Source organism: Zootoca vivipara, chromosome 12 (assembly GCF_965207765.1).
Source record: "Zootoca vivipara chromosome 12, rZooViv2.hap1.1, whole genome shotgun sequence".
Classification (NCBI taxonomy): domain Eukaryota; kingdom Metazoa; phylum Chordata; class Lepidosauria; order Squamata; family Lacertidae; genus Zootoca; species Zootoca vivipara.
This window is the reverse complement of record NC_142595.1, coordinates 2064881-2082553: the sequence shown is the minus strand read 5'-3', so window position 1 is coordinate 2082553 and position 17673 is coordinate 2064881. Positions and strand designations below refer to the sequence as shown.

Below are 17673 nucleotides of genomic sequence, written 5' to 3'. Positions count from 1 at the left end.
TGACATGAAGGTTGGCAACATCAATCCTGCCATGTGGAAATCCCTTGCAGAGGACAGCAGTACCTGTAGACAGTCAGCTTGTTATCCATAGCAGTGACCAGAGGAGAAATGACCACTGGTGAAGCATAAAGAGAAGAAACGCCATGGTGCATCTGCAACAGCACAACTGGATGCCTTCCTCTACCCCAGCTGCAGCAAAACATGTCTCTCCTGCATCGGTCTCTACAGCCACAGCAGGTGCTGCAATCTTCCAACAGCTTGACCTCACCTGTAAAGGTGCACTCCTCCCCAAACAGATGGATGCCAACAACATGACAGATTCATTTGCTTGAGATTTATTTGAAAATAAAAAAACAGCAGCCAATAATGGCAGTGAATTGGTGTACAAAAAGTTTCATTTAGTAATTTGGACTCTCAAAAGCCTTGTACAGAATATGTACAATCCTAATGGTGGAATTGCAAATACAATTTTTAAATATGCTTTAGTTGCATCTGGAATTTCAAGGCGGAGGCTTTGCTTATTCTTGGATTTTCCTCCTCCCAAGTGACTAAGAGGCCTAAGGCAACTTTAATGTGTCTGAGATCATGGCTATATTCACATGGATTTAAAAAATAATTATTGTACAATGGTTTTGACTGACATTTCTTTAAGCTTGCCCTTGAACTTATTTTCTGTTCTCCCTTTAGGCCAAACAGAACCTGCTTGATATTCCAATAATTACTACTAAAAGTTTTGCAACTAAAATAACCTGTTTATTTATTTATTTGATTTTTGTCCCATACTACCTCCTGAAAGACCTGTGCTCAAATGTTCATTGCAATCTACAGCTGCATGGTACCGACTTAGATTCCTCATTAAATGGTCATGTCAGAATGTCTTGATTTCCATGCTAAGTTGTGCCCACCCCAGTCCCATATAATGGGATTAAAGTGGCTGTGACTCTGCTTACTTAGATCTCTACTTACTTAGATCTCTGCTTACTTAGCCATGAGTTGTATGTGCTGGACCTTCAAATTCTACTTTGCCTATCGTACCAATTTGAGTATTGAAGGTTTTAGTAGAAATTGTAATCTGAGTTTGAGTTCTTTAAGTTCTTCATCCAATGGGATCCCGGACAGTTTGAACCTACACTTCCTTGAGAGGGTTTATCAGTATTCTAATAGGGTTGTTCATTAAACCAGAACAATGATACTTTCATTGTCATGAGTGAAATGTCATGAGTGAAATGATGTCTATTAGCTCTATTGTGTTTATTTGAACATGGTAACTTCCTGTCTACCTATTGTGTCCTCAGTAATTCATTTTTATCTTTATTTTTTATTTAACATTTTATTAAGAGAATTTCAATTATTAAAAGATACCGTGTTTCTCTGAAAATAAGACACAGTCTTATATTTATTTTTTCCTCAAAAAAACAACAACACCAGTATGGCTTATTTTCAGGGGATGTCTTATTTTTTCCTCCTCCTCCTCCTGCCGCGGCCGGCATTGCTGCTGCGCCTATCACTATGTCTTATTTTCAGAGTATGGCTTATATTCCTTGAACGCTTAAAAATCCTGCTATGGCTTATTTTATGACTACGTCTTAAAATAGGGGAAACAGGGTAGAGTGAGAAAAAAGAAAAAGGTGAGAATGAAAAAAATACTGTTACATTACCATACATTAATATACAGGTGTGTATATTCTTATTATTTTAATATACATATACTGTAATTGTCAGTAACCTAATATATTCTGTGTAAACTCATTCCAGATATCATTGTATTTATCCAAAGAAAGCCTGTGTCTATAAGCTGCCCGTTCATATGTTGCCAGTGTTGTCAAATCATTGATTAAGGGGAATCATATTCTTTTAGTTCATCAGTATCTGTCTCTTGGCCACCATTAGGGCGCGTAGGATCCATTTTTGCTGTTTTGTTGTCAATTTCAATACAATGCATATCTTACATTTTCCTATAGTGTCTTGTTTATATAGTCCAGCACTTCCTCCCAAAACCTAGTAAGTGTGGGACACAGTAAAAGCATATGTTTCAAAGAAACATTTGATAGGCCTTTCTTATACAAGTGTAAGGGTGTTCAATAGATTATATGTAGTATTTTCCGTTGTGTAGATCTTAATTTAAGATCCATTGATACATCTGATACCAAAGCTAAGACAAATTTAGTTTGACAAATTTAGCCACTGTCTAGGTAAATAGTGAACATTCCAATTCTTAATTTCAGTCATTTCCTAAACTCTGCATATGAAACATATTTGTTGATAATTAATATCTGTAAAAAGTAATCACTGACTTTTTAGTTTCAAATGAATTATCCATTTGCACCAAAAATTCAGGTGTCTCAGAGGCTGTGAAGGCTGCTGGACCAAACAAAGTTACTAAAAGATGTTGTAGCTGCAAGTATTGCCATTGGGCCATGTGAGGGACAGGGGATATCGCGAAGTCCCTCCCCTCCTGAGTTCAAGCCCATCCCCGAGCACAGGGGAAAGCAGAGAGAGTTCCGATTCCAATGGGGAAGCAGGAAGTCGTGTCCGAGGCTCAGGCAAGGTAGAGGAGCCAGGGTCCCAGGTGGGACAGGAAGGGGCGAATAAGGGGGGGAGACCCATCCCCCCAACTCCGGAATTACGCAGAAAGAGGAGGGGAAAGAGGATGGGTCTGCCAAAGCTTTTGTGTTGGAGAAAGACGCGCCAAAAGCCATTCGGAGGTTCTGGAACCGACTGACCACATCACTCCGTGTAAATAACAATGACTTCAGCACTGTAAATACGCAGCACCAATAAAAGAATAAAATGCAGAGCTGCGTAGCGTCGTTACTCTGAAGTAGCCCACTCCGGCCACTGTGACAGCAACCTCCGAATCCTTTTTTGGGCTACTTTGGAGTTGCCGGGATGAGCGTGTCAGAGGCGGAGAGATGGCGGCAGATCGCGGAGCAAGCCCAGCAAGAACTGCAGCAGCTGTCGCTGCAGGCGCAGGGGGAATTGAAGGCAGCTAAAGAAGAGACTAAGAAGGTCCAGGACGACCGGCTACAACTTGCGGAACAGGTGAGAGCGCTACAGGAAAGAGAGCAGGAATTAAGGGCGGTGGCGGTAGACCTCCAAAACAAGCTGGATGCAGAGAAAAACAAGGCGGGAGGGGCACCCCAAGTCCAAGTGCTGCCAGGAAGGAGAGCCGGGACCCTAGTAAGCAAGTTCAATGGAGACCCGAGGGAATATCATGGCTTTGAGACTGAGATTGTGTATGCTCTTGAGCTGAACCACGATGAGTTCCCTGATGATGAGCACAGGGTAGCGTTTATTGTGGAGCACCTTACCGGGGCAGCCAGGGAGTGGCTAAGACCGTTAATCGCAACAAAGAATCCTTGCATGAAGAATGTCAAACTATTTCTAGAAGGTTTGAAAACGATGTATTCGTCCGATAGTCATATGGACCAGACTAAGGAGGAACTTCATAATTTACGCCAAGGAAATATGACAGTTCGCGCGTATTGGGCGAAATTCACCATGCTGGTGCACAGATTGGGGTGGGAACTGGAGTCACCCCCAATGCAAGCGGCGTTCTACTTGGGGTTGCATGAGGAGGTGAAGGATGAGCTCTCGAGAGGTCCAAAGCCCAGTAATATGGATCAGCTGAGCAAAGCGGCTCTGGCGGTGGGGGTGAGACAGGAATCCCGGTGGAGCGACAAGCAAGCAACGCACGCAAAGCGGGCTTGGTTCCCACGGTCGCAGGAGAAGCCACTCCCCCAACAACCCTTTCAAGCCACGCCTGGGGCCAGCCAGGACCAGGAACCCATGCAGATTGATAGCGCGCGCGCGCGCGGGCTTTTCAAACCCCAGCGGCGCCAAGACGCAAGGAGGGAAGGGGTGGGAATTGCTTTCTCTGCAACTCCCCCCAGCATCTCGTCAGAGACTGCCCACATCGCAGGGAGTGGCAAGGAAAGGCGGGAACGGTTGTGCCCTCCCCCACTGACGCAGCACCACAGCAGGGAAACGGGAAAGCCTGGCTGCAGGAGACAAGGGGCAGCAGCCAGGCACAGTCAGCAGACAACAGCCCCAGCCCGCCCACCCGCACAGAGAGGAGCAGAGCCAGCCCACCCCTCCCAGAGCAGGAGTGGTTCTAGAAGTCACGCTAACGCTCCCAAATGGCTATCCATTGACGGTCCTCGCCCTAATTGACAGTGGTGCCTCAGCCAACTTCTTCTCGAGAAACTTTGCAGAAGAGCACCAGATCCAGCTTCTGCAGCTGGATTTTCCCCTGCACGTTGCGACCATTGACGGCAGAGAGCTGCTGGGAGGGGCCATCACTCATCAAACCCCCCCCATGAAAATGACGGTGGGAAGGCACTCAGAGACACTGGCATTCAACGTCACCACCATCTCAGACCCCCCCATCGTCTTGGGCATGAGCTGGCTGGCGCGCCACGACCCCTCCATCAGTTGGCACCAGAGATGCATCACTTTTGGATCGGACTTTTGCCTGGAACATTGCATGCAGCACCAACCAGGGGAGGGGCCTCCGATAGCCACGGTGGCCACCATGCACGTCAAAGGGGGTGAGGCGATACCCAAGCCGTACTGGGACCTGCAGGAGGTCTTCAGCGAAGCGGAGTCCGACCACCTACCCCCACACAGGCCTTTTGACTGCCAGATCAACCTGGTGCCAGGGGCAACTATACCCCCAGCCAAGCTGTATGCCATGTCAGACCAGGAACTGGAGGATCTGCGCGCTTTCATCGACAAGAACCTCAAGCGGGGGTTCATCAGAGAAAGCAAGGCAGCAGGGGCAGCCCAGTCTTCTGGGTGGACAAGAAAGACACGCAACAGCGCCGTCTTGTGGTGGATTTTAGACGCCTGAATTCAGTGACAGAGCCAGTGGCTTTCCCCATGCCCAGAGTGGACGATCTGTTGACAGCAGCGCGCAGGGGCAAGATTTTCACCAAGCTAGACCTGAGGGGGGCGTACAACTTAATCAGGATCCGGGAAGGCGATGAATGGAAAACCACGATGTTCACGCCTCTGGGCTCTTTTGAATATCTGGTGGTGCCCTTCGGGTTGCAAGGGGGCTCAGCATGCTTCCAGGCCTTCATGCACCACGTCCTGGGGTCCCTCCTCTTCAGGAAATGCTTGGTCTTCCTGGATGACATCCTTATCTATTCCGATGACCCAGTGCAGCATGTGAAAGATGTCAGGGAGGTGTTGCAGCGCCTGAAGGAGAACCACCTGTATGTGAAGCTGGAGAAGTGCAAGTTTCACACCAAGGAGGTGGACTTCCTGGGCTACAAGCTGTCAGACAAGGGGCTGGCGATGGACAAGGACAAGGTGCAGGCCATCCTGGACTGGCACAGCCCCAGGACGCGCAAAGATGCCCAACGCCTACTAGGCTTCGCCAACTTCTACAGGAAGTTCATCAAGAACTTCTCTCGCGTTACGGCCCCCATCACTGACTGCCTGAGAGGCAAGCAGAAGTTCAGGTGGACACCAGAGGCGCAAGCAGCGTTCGAAAGCCTCAAGAGGGTGTTCGCCTCAGACCAGAACCTGTTCCACGTGGTTCAGGACGCGCCCCTACGCGTGGAGACAGATGCTTCTGATAAAGCTGTGGGCGCCATTTTGTTGCAACTGGACGCCAACAGAGAGTGGAGACCCTGTGCCTTCTTCTCCAGGAAGTTAACCCAGCCAGAGCGAAACTACACGGTGTTTGATCGGGAACTTCTTGCGATCCACGCTGCATTCCAGCACTGGAGACACTTCCTGGTGGGCGCCAAGCACCCCATCCAGGTGTGCACAGACCACAAGAACCTGGAGTTCTGGAGAACTGCCAGGGTGCTCAACCAGCGGCAGATACGGTGGGCAGAGTTCTTCTCGAACTTCAACTTCTCCATACACTACATCCCGGGAGAGCAGAATGTCAGGGCGGATGCCCTCTCCCGCAAGCCAGAGTACATGGAGGAGGAGGCGCCACCGGCACCCAGACACATTTTCCCCCCGTCAGCATGGTCCTGCGGAGCAGCAGTGGTGAGCGAGGCGGAACTCACAGCACTGACGGCAGCGGATGAATTTGCCAACCGCATCTTCGGAGAACTGAGAGGGGGGGGGAGCAGGCAAAAGACTTTGCAGAACGCAGGGGGCTGCTTTTCTACAAGGGTGCACTGTACCTGCCCACCACCCAGCTTAGACGTACGGTCCTCAAGCAGATGCACGACAACCCAACGGCGGGTCATTTTGGGAGGGACAAAACCGCTCACCTAGTCATGAGACACTTCTGGTGGCCAGAGGTGCGGGAAGATGTTCGGGACTATGTACGGGGCTGTGACACCTGCCAGCGGGCAAAGGTGGTCAGAGCACCGCCAGCAGGATTGCTGGAGCCCTTAGCCACACCACACAGGCCGTGGGAAGTGGTGTCCATGGACTTCATCACAGATCTGCCTTCTTCCAGGGGCAAGACCGCAGTGTTGGTGGTGGTGGACCTCATGTCCAAAATGTGCCACTTTATACCGTGTGCCAGGGCGGTCTCTGCAGAGGAGACAGCCAAACTGTTTGTGGATCACGTATTCAGACTGCATGGATTACCTTTAAGGGTTATTTCGGATCGTGGCCGCCAATTTGTTTCCAGGTTCTGGCGGCGGCTCATGAACCTCCTGCAGGTGGAGGTCAGCTTGTCGACGGCTAGACACCCGCAGACCAATGGACAGGCGGAGAGGGTCAACGCCATTCTGCAGCAGTACCTGAGATGCTACGTCAGCCAGCGGCAAACGGACTGGGTGGATCGCCTGCCACTGGCAGAATTTGCCTACAACAATGCGGTGCACGTCTCCACAGGGGTGTCGCCCTTTAAGGCCAATTACGGGCGCGACCTCAGATCTTTCCCAGAGAGGGAGGGGGAGGAGGAGGAGGAGGGCCCACAGGCTGAGGATTGGGCAGAGGAACTGGAGACGGTGCACCAGCAGCTTAGAGAACACTTGGAGAGGGCCAAGGAAGCGTACAAGAAGGGGGCAGATCGCCACAGGCGACCGGGGGAGGTCATTAGGGTGGGGGACAAAGTTTGGTTGTCCTCGGAGGGCCTTCCCATCAGAGGGAGGTGCAAAAAGCTGGCGCCCAGAAGGTTGGGCCCCTTCACGGTCACGCAACAGGTCAACCCGGTGGCATACAGGCTGGCACTGCCAGAGGACATGAGGGTGCACCCAGTGTTTCACAGATCGCTGCTGTCGCCGTACAGGGAAAGCAGCAGGCTCCGAGGCAGCGAACAAACCCCTGAGGGAGGGGGGGAGAGAGAAGGCAGGGAGCAACTCAATGAGGCCACGGCCATCCTGGACTCAAGGAGGGGGGTGGGGGGCCTGGAGTACCTCATGGCATGGGAGGATGCTCCACCGTCCCAGAATGAATGGGTCCCAGCCACTCAGATACAGGAGGAATTCCTGGTAGAAGAATTTCACGCCCTCTTTCCCCATAGACCCAAGCCCTGGCACATGGAAAGGGAGGGGGAGGGGGAGGAAGCACGGGAGAGCAGTTCACCATGGCGCTGGGAAGCGGAGTTTGAGGAACCAGAGGATGAGGTATGGGTGTCACCGAGATCCACCCAGTCAGAGGAAGGAGCAGATTGGCAGAACATTTTTACCCCTACCAGCTCTGACGCCACGGACTTTTTGGGATTCCCGTCCTCACAGGCGGAAGGGGGGGGCTCGCAGGACTGGGGGGAGGTGTTCACACCAACGGGCTCGGAAAGCACTGAGTTCTTAGGCTTCCAGTCGTCACCGACACCTGGGGGGGGACCTGGGGAGGGGTGAAGGAGAGCTTGGGAGGGGGGTGGATGTGAGGGACAGGGGATATCGCGAAGTCCCTCCCCTCCTGAGTTCAAGCCCATCCCCGAGCACAGGGGAAAGCAGAGAGAGTTCCGATTCCAATGGGGAAGCAGGAAGTCGTGTCCGAGGCTCAGGCAAGGTAGAGGAGCCAGGGTCCCAGGTGGGACAGGAAGGGGCGAATAAGGGGGGGAGACCCATCCCCCCAACTCCGGAATTACGCAGAAAGAGGAGGGGAAAGAGGATGGGTCTGCCAAAGCTTTTGTGTTGGAGAAAGACGCGCCAAAAGCCATTCGGAGGTTCTGGAACCGACTGACCACATCACTCCGTGTAAATAACAATGACTTCAGCACTGTAAATACGCAGCACCAATAAAAGAATAAAATGCAGAGCTGCGTAGCGTCGTTACTCTGAAGTAGCCCACTCCGGCCACTGTAACAGGCCACCTCTGGCTGGTGGTGTTTTTCTCTCAGCATTGTACGTACAAAATTCGTCTTCCTCATCTATCAGTTGGTCCAAGGTCAATACACCTGCTATCATCCAGTTTTTCCACATTACCATGTCCCGTCCCGTCCCCAATTATTAAAATAGGATTTTCTCACAGAGTAGGTTTAGCATGTGAAAATGAATCAGATCTATTTTTATTAGCAAATATATTTCATATCTTTCTAACTGGCTTAATTGTTTCAAGATTTGTTGGAACTTTCAAATATTTTGATTGTAATATTGTCCACCGAACTAAAGGTGTTAAGTTTGCCCAATTTAGGAGATTACAACCATCAGCAGGTCTCCAGTGTTTGATACTTGTCAATAAATAAGCATGATGGTATAATTCCAGATTTGGAATTCCAAATCCACCTTCCTTAATTTGTAATTAAGAAAGAATATTTCTGCAGCAATATTCTTGGTGCGTTTTCTGGGTGTCCCTGGAAAAAATGGTGTATGTGTGTTAAACTGTTGTGGAAATACCTTTTTTGGCAGGTATGAGGTATAGCCACACTGAGTTAGGAATGTGTGCGGCCAGTTTAATCTTTATTCCTGAAAACTAATGAGTCCCATAGAAAAAGCAATATTCACAGAAATCTATACATATTTGTGAGATATTGGGACCTCACTTGTTCATGCATAATTTTACTATCCATAAGGTACTGAGATGTAGTTAGCCTTGGAATAAATACCAAAAGGTTGCAGTACGAAGCAACAGTTGGGTGGTGGTAATTTCTTTTTCAATAAAACTAAATTTGTTACATTTTTTTGAAATAGAAAATCAGACTGTGAAAATAACACCAACAGGAACTTTGCTATTCCGACACTTCAAAAATCATTTGAGTGGAGTCTACACATGTTCTCTTGTTTTTAAGCCAACCATTGAACAAGATGAAAAAAGCTATTTAATCAAATATATCATTTATGGTAAGAAATTCACCTTCCCTTCTGAACCGTTCTTACTTTTCAAAATACTAGTGGATTTGTTGGAATTATGATGGAAAATCAGTGCACAGTTTAAAATCTCAGTTGCGTTTGGTGATGTGCTTCATTGTCTTCTGCATTCCATCCTTAATTAGCAAAATCAAAAACATTTACGTTTGATTCTCATTGATAGACAACACGTGGTATATCCCAAACAGATTTTCTTTAGTCTTCTCAATCAGAAGTTTTAGACTGGGGGTTACCAATCTGCTGCCCATGGGCATCATGCTGCCTGCAAAGGTCTTTGTTGGTGTCCCCAGGGAGCACTCTCCAACTTTTGAGTTGACAGGGAGCATATTCCAGATACCTGAATTCCTAGTTTACCTAACTTTTAAGCAACTGAAATAATTTTCATGTTTTATTGATTAAAAATGCACCGGGGGGGGGGGGGGCTTTTTTCATTTGCTGTGGACTCCCAGCTCCCACCCACGCAAGCTGACATAGCCATTGATCAGGGATGATGGGAGTTCTGTAGGGGTCCCCGGTTCCCCATCCCTGCTGTAGTCAGCACTTCTAGAGATCTGGTTTTTTTCTTGAATTAGAGTTTTGCTGTTGCTGCTGCTTCCTTCTAAACTTATTATTTCATACTTTTCTAGGAATTGGAGTGAAAGGAATTGAATTGGGCAGATCTTTTATTATTGTGGCTCTCTATAGCAGCTGAGGAGCCCTGTGGTGCAAACGGCATCTGACCCAGAACGTGCATAGGTATAGATGCCACCTATCAGCAGAAATCTGAGCACGGTGGAACATTTCTGATCTGCTGTGCTCATTATAAACACAGCTTAGAACCAACCCCTGTAATCATGGGCATGCTGAGTCAGGCATTATTTCCATTGCACTGTGTCTGTTTGGTACAGAGGTATTTTCAAAAGGTTGAAATTACAATTACAGTTCCAATAAAACATTCTGAACAGATGCAACTGACTGCTTCTGTTTCACTGACTTCTACTAGCTGATACAATCTTTTTTGTTTTGTGAAACTGGTCATTCTTTTGTAGTCTCTTTGTTTTTAAAACAAAGTGTCTCTGAGATATTCTTATGTACCATTTCCCTGCAATTATCATTACATTTAGATCCTCCTCTTCCACCAAGGGAATCAAAGTGGCATAGACAAAGTCTTTCCTGGTCCCACCCCCAACAACCCTGTGAGGGTGGATAGGTTGACAGGTCATAACTGACTCTAGGTCATCCAGTGTAATTTGTAATTAAACAGGGATTTTGGCTTTCCACTTCTAGTCCCAAACTCTCTTGACAAATCAAAACAGATTGGGAGATTGAGTTGTAATGTAGGCCTGGATCGGAAGAACTGCATGAATCCTGGGGGATGAAGAAATCGATTTGTGTTTCTTGAAGAGCAGCCTTTTACTCTGCTGCTAAACTTCTTTTGAAACTAGGAGAAGTTTCAAAAGCAATTTGATGTAAGATATACTGTTCATAAGAATAATAATAACCCACAGGGCTTGCCTAACCATTTTGTTGCATCTGTTGTAGTTTGGATCTTTGGTGTAATCTGTTGCCTGGATGGCACTTTCCAAACCTCCGTGAAAACCAAAAGGTGTATAATAAAAGCATGTGTTCATTAATCAGCTCAGAATGTAACTCAAATAATTTTATAATACCATCAATAAAAGGGGAAAGCTAAAATGTTAATCTTGTGTTTTTCTTCTGCAGCTTACTCTGAGCCTAACTTTTACTATGAGTTTACAGCACGATATCATGCAGCTCCCTGCAACAGTATCTATAATACTTCATTTGAAAAGAAGTTGCTTCAGATACTGACCAAGCTTGTCGTTGAGCTATCCTGTGAGGTTGTATTACACAAATCAGAATGCCATCATGTAAAAATGCAGAGAGCTGGAATGCAAAATGAAATCTTCTTCACTTTTACAGGTAAAATGTGTTGCCTTTTGAAGAATTGCTTGAATAAAAAAATGTTGTGATACATGTATTAAAAATGATTTACTGCCATCAGCCAAATATAATGAAAGGCACTATTTGTGCAAATGCTGTCTGAAAAGTGTATATAATAAGTAAATTATTTGAATGCACAGTTGATACTGCATTTTTGGTAACTTGCCCGTTTTGTTAATTGATTGGATTATTTTAAAATATATTGTGAATCAGAACAGACAGTTTGAGATTTCTATAATGGCCTGGTTCTCAAGCCAAACTATTCCAAACATAAGCTTAGTGAGTCCAAACATACCCAGAAAGGAGCTTGCAGCCACAATGCTCCTTAGTCATATTTGCTGTTATACCACACGGAATTGTTTTCTGATTTTGGGATCATGGTTAAGTTCTCTTCTCACTAACCATGAGCTATAATCAAGGTTTGTTCCTGGTTACAGCTTGTGTTTAGCAAGGAAAGAGCATAAGAAAAAGAACCAGAGATGAGCAGAACAGCTGCAAATTCTTCTCCAGGAGCTTCTAAAAAATATTTTGTTAGGAAGAGGAAGATATGAAAAGACAGTGCTATCCCTTTCTGAAATGCTATCTTTTTTTTTTTAATATATTTTTATTAATTTTCCAATTAAAACCAATTATATCACATTCATTACTTCAAATTATACACATATATATCAATCAAACCGAATGTTATGCCAAATCATCTAGAAAATTTTTTTGGGTTCCCATGCTTCAAGAAATTGGGGATTCCTCGCAACCGTCCACTGCCGTCTTTTTTCTAAAGTTCAAATCGTCTCTCCGAGTTCATAATCAGATCTTTCCCTTACAGTCACATAGATGTTTTCCTCTTTCAACCGATTATTTCCCAGCTGCTGAGATAAATGTCAAACAAAGTTTCACAAATGTTCTTTCTCCTGTGTGAGTTAATCAGTCCAGCCTCCCCATAAATCTTCTTGGTCTGGAGCGTCCCTATTGCGTCGACTCTCAACATGAAGCAGCGCCATCTTTAAAAAACTCAAATCACTTTCGTTTTCTCTCATAGATTAACGATCTTTATAAAATTTACAGCTTTTCCAGGCAGAAGAACCAGACCTCACACCATGCATAGACTCTTGGTAAATTAATGGATCTCCTTGCCCTATAGCTGAACTTAGCTTCAGGTCGCTGCTCCAATTCAAAGTGCGTCACAACTCATAAATCCTCCGAACGCGTCCAGGCACTCCTCCCATCCAACTAGAGGGGGGCTTTTCTCGTCAGCAACTCCTCATCTTCAAAAAATATGCTCAATAACAACAGTTTATAAAGTTCAACTCACACAGTCTTTTGCTTCTCTTTCACTCCAAACAAGCCAGGACATCACGTCTGGGAAGGTACGAAGTAACTCATATGAAAAAAAATAAAAAAGACTCGCTTCCCTTATCGCTCCGTCCCCATCAATTCTTCTTCCAGATGAAATACAGCCTTTAACTCCTCACCCTCAGCAGCATAGATTTCTCGGCAGTAAACAGCGCTTCTGCCCCTCCTTCTGAAGTATGTCCATAGATTTAAGCCTAATTATCTTCTTTAATCATGGAAATCCCCGCCATGCAGATTAGCGTCCGGGAGTCCTGGCCCTCGTAAGTGCTTCAGCCCAAGCTCCCCCCACTCCATAAACAGTCGGAGTGGGTCTGGGGGCATCGCAGGCCAGCGGCCCCTCTCCGTAACCCCCGGAGAGGGTAGGGGGTTGCCATTTACTCCCCTAGCAACCGCCAAATTCCTTACGAAGGTCAGAGGGATGGAAAACAGGTCCGCCATTCCTGCAGGCGGAAACCGGAACCCCCCCTTTCTGAAATGCTATCTGAAGAAGTGTGCATGCACACGAAAGCTCATACCAAAATATAAACTTAGTTGGTCTTTAAGGTGCTACTGAAGGAATTTTTTGAAATGCTGACGTTCTTCTAACTTTTGGGAGCCCTTGATAAGCAAATAAAGTCAACATGAGAGAAGTTCAGGAGAACTTCCTATGCTCCTGAAAAAGTATCGGTCAATACACTATGCTTCTCAGCCTTCTTTAAGATGCCTTCACAAGGCCACCTGTGTCTTCTCCAGGAGCCCATACAGGTTTTGCTCAACCAAGGCTTAGCTTAGGTTGGTTAGGGTGAACCAAACTAAATCTTTGGCTACTAAAATAATAGTGATCTAGTTGCCCTTCAAAATGTAGACTTTTTTAGTAGCAAAATATTGCATTTTGTATCACACCATAATGGATGCCAATCTTGAAACTATTCCAAGACTCAAACTTTAAAAAAAAATGTGTCTGTGTTGTCACTGAAAACAGGTGGGGTGCTCTTTCAGTTTTCTGAATATGCCAGAAATCTTTCACTCAGATAAAGTACAAATAGAGTTGCAAATTGAGTAGTTGCTGAAGGTCAGAGAAACAGAGAATGGTGTTACTGAAATGATACTGAAGAGTAATGTTAATATGATGTTTTTATTGTATGGCAGCATTTTAGTTCTTAGTAGCAATAACACAGGGTTGTATCCAATGCTGGTCATACTTAGAATAGGCCCATGTAAATCACTGCACTAAATACATTGATTTCAGTGGGTCTATTCTGAGTATGACTAACATTACATATCACCCACAGTTTTTCCACATTTTTAAGCCATTGCAGGATTGGTGTATTGCTTTCAATTGATTTATTTTTTATGATAGCACTGTCTTGATTTCATAGCAAGATCCATCTCCACAGTTTCGCTTTACCACTGCTTTTAACATTCTAAGCTCTTATGTCTGGGCTAGAGCAGAGTTAACCTATTTAACATCAGAATGGGCTTATGGCAGATGCCATCAGGCCATTCCCTTAGTCCTAATCAAAAGAATGTGGAAGGAAATGTATGACTATACTGTATGTAGTTCTTAAAAACAATGAAGATGAGAGTTAAGGGACTTAGAAATGTGCAAAAACACATTGAAGTTGTAAGTTAAGGTGTTAACTTTTGTGCAAAATGTTTTCCAGCAGGCATGGGAAACCACTGTGGGTCATACGTGGCCCTTCAGACTTGCTTTCTCAAAACCATGCTCACCTGGCGGCTGCAGAAAGTAGGCTTGTACATCAGTCCAGTTTGAGCAGTATCCTTCCCCCACCTCCATCTCTCAATTACCTGGTGACAATATGATGCCAGATGATTGACAGGTGGGTGGTCTCACTCACCTGTCATAGTTGGCACGCTGGGGTGGGAGAGGGAAAGAACGCGCCTGCCAGGCCCAAACATTTCTCCACTCCTGTTTTACAGTCCCCCTGTTTTACAGTGTTACAATTTAGCCTCCAGGCGCTCACACTCGGTCTTTAGACCCAGTCCTCCCGGTCTTAGGTCAGCTCAGGCTTATGGCCCATTTAGTCTAGTATTATGTACTACTACTGACAGGTGTCTTTCCAAGGCCTCCTGTCATTTAACTGGATATATTAGATATCCTTCTGTATGCAGGATACAGGCTCATCATTCAACTTTGATCTCATCACATACTTCAGTATGCTGTTCTTTGAATGGTTTATGTGTGATAGTGCATATGAAGCTGACATTGGTGAAGCAACATCCTTTTTCAGTTGTATGGGTATAAGAATATAATTGTAAAATTCCTAACAGTTGATGGCCCTTGATTAAGAAATAGGGTTGTTGTTTTTAAACAATCAAGTGGTATATAAATAGATTTTTTTAACTTCATAAAATTCCTGAAATTTATTAAGAAATGTGACTTAAAGGTTTGCATTTAAATGGATGCAGTTAATGCCCTTTGGAAAACCTGAATGTTTTATGCTGTGCAATGTGTGTTGCTTCCCTTGTAAAGCAGAACATTATTTTACAGTTACTTCTTTAGATGCAGAGAAAGGCAAAAATGTGTGTCAGAAAAGTTCTTGCGACGTCACAAGAAGATTACGAAAGGTAGTGTAGATCCACTTTAAAGAAAATAAAAGTCAGGAGAAGTTTACCATTGTTTCTAACTCTTCATCATTTAAAAAGGGATTGGAATGTTTTAAAAAATTCTTCCACCATAAGTAGTGATTAGGTAAGTAGATAGGCGATTAGATAAGGGTTAGGTGAGTAGGAGATTTCCATGGTTGAAATGGTGAGGTGAGGGGCAGTAGCAGAAAAAAGGGACAGGTCATATAGTGGATCAGTGTTAAAGAACAGGAAACATAAGTGATCTGTATTATATTTTGTTCATAAAGGACCTGGCATCAGAGTAAGGTAGCCAAATTTGAAGATAACCTGTTTGTTTTGGATGGTAAAAACACAAATTGACTGAATTGCTTCTAAAAGATCTCTTCAAAATGGGTGAATGGGCAACAGAATGGCAAACAAGGTTTGTAATTAACTGCAAAGTAATAAAGAATGGGATACAAAAAAGCATTTATCACATTTACATTGATGTTTCCTGAACTGGTGGTTACTAGCCAAGAAAGTGATCTTAGGGTTGTGGGGAATACCTTAGTGAAAACATGAACTCAGTCTGAGGTAGCATTGTAAAAGGCAGATTCCATGGTAGAAATTATTAGGAAAGAGACTGCTAATAAGGCAGCCACTATTGTAATGTATTTATATACATCTGTGGTCAGTGTTTGAAATTCCCTGTATTTTGCTATTGTCATGGGTCCAATTGCAACTACGTGGAGATTTCTGGCCACCAAGTCGACAAGTGACATCTCCATTGAGCCAGCTGATGGTGTGCAGCAAAAGACTAACATCTTGTGCTTCTGTGCGATTCATGAACCCCTTTCTAGGCATCTTAGTTCTCCATCATCACATCAAAGAAAGTGCAGGACTGAGTGCAAATAGATTTGACTGTACTGCACCCTTTCCACAGGCCACCCTTAGTCCATGGTTAATACCATTTCCATGTCATTCTTGCATACTGGGACAAGTGAATTGTAAGAGCACACTACAGCCAGGCAATGTAGTTGAGGTAATAGAATCATAGAATTGTATTGGAAGGAACCCCAAGGGTCTTCTAAGCCCAACTCCCTGGTGAATAGATATTCTGTTGTGACTGCAACCTAGTTTCCAAGGTGCCATTTGGTGCCTAGCTTATATATCTGAATTTCTAACATTGTCTGTGGTTCATCTGCAATTGCAATGTTGTGTACAGTTCTGGTTTTCCCATCTCAGAAAGGATATTGCAAAGTTAGAAAATATGTACAAAGAAGCAGCTGAAATTTTTAAAAGGAGCAAAGCATCTTCCATTTGAATAAACATTATAGCATTTGGGATTTTTTTAGAAGAGACACAACTAATGGAGATCATGATAATGATAATATAATGATAATGATACAGTTGTGCATTACTTGGAGGAGAAAGTGGAGAGAAAGTGTTTTCTCCCTGTTCCATAATACTCGAACACATAGTCACCCAATGAAATTTTAGGGCAGTGGATTCAGAATGGTTAAAATAAATTACTACTTTATGCAACTCATTGCTACAAGGTAATAATGATGACCGCTGGCTTTGATGACTTTAAAGGGGGATGAGATGCATTCATGGATAGCTTTGTCAACAACTGTTGGCTATGTGGAACTTCTGGTTTAAAAGGCAGTAGACCTCTGAATACAAGTTTCTGGGAACTGTGGTGTTTAGTCTTTGTGTTCTGTTTATAGGATTTCCCAGGGAACCTAGTCAGGCACTGTAAACTGGACTAGATAGATGTTGGTCTGATCTAGCTGTGCTGTTGCATTGTGAGGTTATGAGAAGATGATTCCAAATTTCCTAATAAGTCCTTGCACTCTCAAAAAATTGTTTTAGAAGCCAGTTGTTGACACACATTATGCAGTAGCATCACAATGAATTTGAATGCATAATGGAAGCATGTGTATGGAAGGAGGAAGAAATTGCTTGCAGCATGTTGAGTTCTCCATGGCTTTTATTGTGCTATAGTGGGTAAACTGAATGAACTACAAAGCTGAGAGAGGGCAGAACTTGCTTCAAGCTGAAAAGACTACAGGGTGTCAGATTTTGCTCCAATGAAATGGTGGTTCTGACTGAAATCCTTTGCTTTTTCCCATAAAGGTGAATGACCACCATTCATCCATATGGAGAAATACAAAGCACTGAATAAGAAACAACATAGCAAAAGCTATCCACTACAATTTTATCTGGCAGAGGTTCCCCAGCATACAGTCTTTCCACAAATATCCTGCCGGTCATAATGATGGACTTCTCACTATTTAGAATTTGTAGTAATATTACTGGCTATTGCTACTAATGAGGTATTTTTTCATGATATTTTCTAATATTAACTTGAGAGTATTAGAAAAACACTGGAAAAACAGAAGCTGTGTCCACATACACAGATTAATTAAACAAAGAATGATCAAGAAGATTGACCAGTGGTTTTCCTTCTTACTTAGGGAAAGGCAAAAGTCATCTCTCACATAGTACTTTGCATTTCAGAAAGAGAAAATTGTGAACTTGCTGGTTTTCTGTACTGCAAACAGCAATCCTTATCTTGAAAAGGGCTTCCATCTGCAGATCA

General features: G+C 44.5%; 1 protein-coding gene across 1 annotated transcript in view; it reads left to right on the top strand.

The window, feature by feature from the left end:
• ZPBP (zona pellucida binding protein) overlaps positions 1 to 17407 on the top strand; it is a 30971-nt gene extending 13564 nt beyond the window's left edge. The window contains exons 4-6 of the mRNA XM_088655015.1: positions 9054 to 9203; positions 10932 to 11150; positions 17208 to 17407. Of these exons, the coding sequence (XP_088511141.1) occupies positions 9054 to 9203; positions 10932 to 11150; positions 17208 to 17215 (377 nt within the window). The 3' untranslated portion in view covers positions 17216 to 17407. The remainder of the gene's footprint in view (positions 1 to 9053; positions 9204 to 10931; positions 11151 to 17207) is intronic.
• The last annotated feature ends 266 nt before the right edge of the window (positions 17408 to 17673 follow it).